This window comes from Condylura cristata, unplaced genomic scaffold (genome assembly GCF_000260355.1).
Source record: "Condylura cristata isolate star-nosed mole 26May11 unplaced genomic scaffold, ConCri1.0 scaffold00034, whole genome shotgun sequence".
NCBI classification, from domain to species: domain Eukaryota; kingdom Metazoa; phylum Chordata; class Mammalia; order Eulipotyphla; family Talpidae; genus Condylura; species Condylura cristata.
In genome coordinates this window covers 2,841,646-2,843,785 of record NW_004567135.1, presented here as the reverse complement: position 1 = coordinate 2,843,785, position 2,140 = coordinate 2,841,646, and the positions used below count along the sequence as shown (strand labels likewise).

Below are 2,140 nucleotides of genomic sequence, written 5' to 3'. Positions count from 1 at the left end.
GCCTGCTCCATTATACTCCTGCTATGAGTGAGACCATCCGGTATTTTTCGAGAAAGAGCAAGTTTTTAAACAAAGTAAAAACTTGTAGTTCCTGTTACTTTCTCAGTTTCCGTGTTACTAGCCCCCAACTACTAACTTGCTTGCAGTCGCCAGGCTGCACTTTCTTTTGCTTTCATGGCTTCACCCAGCCTGGTCTCTGTCAGTGATTTCTTCACCCCCAGCACTTTCATTCCCTTCCCCGGCCAACTGCATTCGTCTGTTAAGACCCTGCTTCGGAATACTAACGTCAGCGAAGTGCCCGCCTGTAGTAAGCCACGCTGAGTTAGCCACCACCACCACCACCATCACCATCTGCCCCCTTCAGGCACCATTCTCTGACACAGTCTCTTCCTACTCCAGGTGTCTACGGCACCCACACCAGCTTCTCAACAGTGTGATCACTCATTTCCTTGTCTCCTCAGGCTGTTCACCTACTGGAGGCTGGACTGCTGCGGCTCCTATTTCCCTCATCTATGGCAGTAGCTTGGCTCAACAGGTGACTGAACTGGGGCAAAAACTCACTAGCTTGACCAACAGTCTTACCAGAGTCTTAAGCACAATTTTAGTCTTTTGTTTCTATCATAAAGTTTAAGGACATGTGTGAGACACTGATGAGATTAAGGCATCGGTAGACTGTTTTCAGAGGAAAACATCCTGCACCCGATTCCCTTCAGACAGCGTTGACACTTGCCCATCAGCGCTCGGTCGATGATGCGGATGGCCATCGTCATGAGGGTCCAGCACTTGGAACATATGTCTGCAGAACTGGAGCACAGTCATCATTACTCGCTAACACTGACATCACCCACCCTCGTGGCAAGGTCGGCGACACTTACTTACAACATCTCCTCACATCATCGTAGTCAGTCATGTCGATGTCAAACACCAGTTCTTTTTCCTGAGCCTGGAAAGCTCCCAGCTTCACTGTATTGTGTTGACTGGGCTATGAGGACAAAATACCAGTCATGTTTTTACAAGAGCTGCCACGGTGTCAATATGCTTATTTCCTACCTACATGGAAAAGGGATCACAGAAAAGCAGGAGAACCATATACTGCCAGTTAAAGCTCATTAATTTAGATCCTACATATTCAGAATTGATGAATGTAACTTTTATTTACTTCAGACAGGGATTGATAAAAACATACTGCCATGCATTTTTCCAGTTCTCTTGAGATATCACTGACACACAACATTGTATAATATTTGATCAACAGAAATCATAATTATTTTTAGGCTACACACATATATAAAAAAAATTAACATCCTATCGCAGGGTGTTTTAAACTTTTATTGTTACTGTCCATGTAAGCAGAGGAAATGTATTTAAAATTTTTTAATAATCCAAAAAGACCTCCCCAAATATTTCACCTTCCCTGAAGCCATGCTCTACCAGGTAACAGAGCACGGGCTGCCTGCAGATACGAACTTTGTTCCATCCAAGGCCAGGTAAGTCTTTTAAGAAAAGAACCAGAGAAGAGACAACATCACCACGATTTTCACAAGGAGACGTACAAAAGCTGACTCCGACGATCTTGGTAAAGAAAGATAAGGAGCAACCCAATTTATACCTTAGAATTGCCAAAAGGTGGGCCCTCCTTTTGCAATAGGTTAAAGCATAGCACCGTGAAGCTAGCTGCAATGCTTCACTGTGAGTTCAATCCCTGGCCAGAGCTGACCCCCAGGGCGCCGCAGAGCTCTCCTGTCTCCCGCTGCCCCCTCAGCAGTGGACTCTGTTGATCTGCCTGTTCTGCTCCCCACTGTCTCTGGGGAATCCTTTCACGTCCCCCCAGCCCCGCCCCTCTGGCCTGTACCCCAGTTCTATATGCGTAAATGAATATTTGTAAAAACCGCCCAAAAGCTCAGGAATAGGTGACAGTGGGTTACCGCTGGAAGCATATGTGGTGGTAAAGCTGAGATTAAAAATGGGAGAGTTGGTTTAAAATCTGTCTATGAAAGTTACCCACTTTCCTATACTTTGCACAATTAGGTGACTCATTCAACTCTGGCAAAGCGATTTGAACTATCACATGGAGTGCACAGAACAGAGGGTACTGGGTCTGCACGGGGAGGGGCGACAGCATGGGTGACGGAAGTTGTGC

General features: G+C 46.0%; 1 protein-coding gene across 1 annotated transcript in view; it reads right to left on the bottom strand.

Annotated features, from left to right (window-relative positions):
• PRIM1 (primase, DNA, polypeptide 1 (49kDa)) overlaps positions 1–2,140 on the bottom strand; it is a 15,535-nt gene that overhangs the window by 8,609 nt on the left and 4,786 nt on the right. Inside the window, exons 3-4 of the mRNA XM_004692432.2 lie at positions 876–982; positions 700–804 (exon numbers count right to left, since the gene is read on the bottom strand). Coding sequence (XP_004692489.1) covers positions 700–804; positions 876–982 — 212 coding nt within the window. The remainder of the gene's footprint in view (positions 1–699; positions 805–875; positions 983–2,140) is intronic.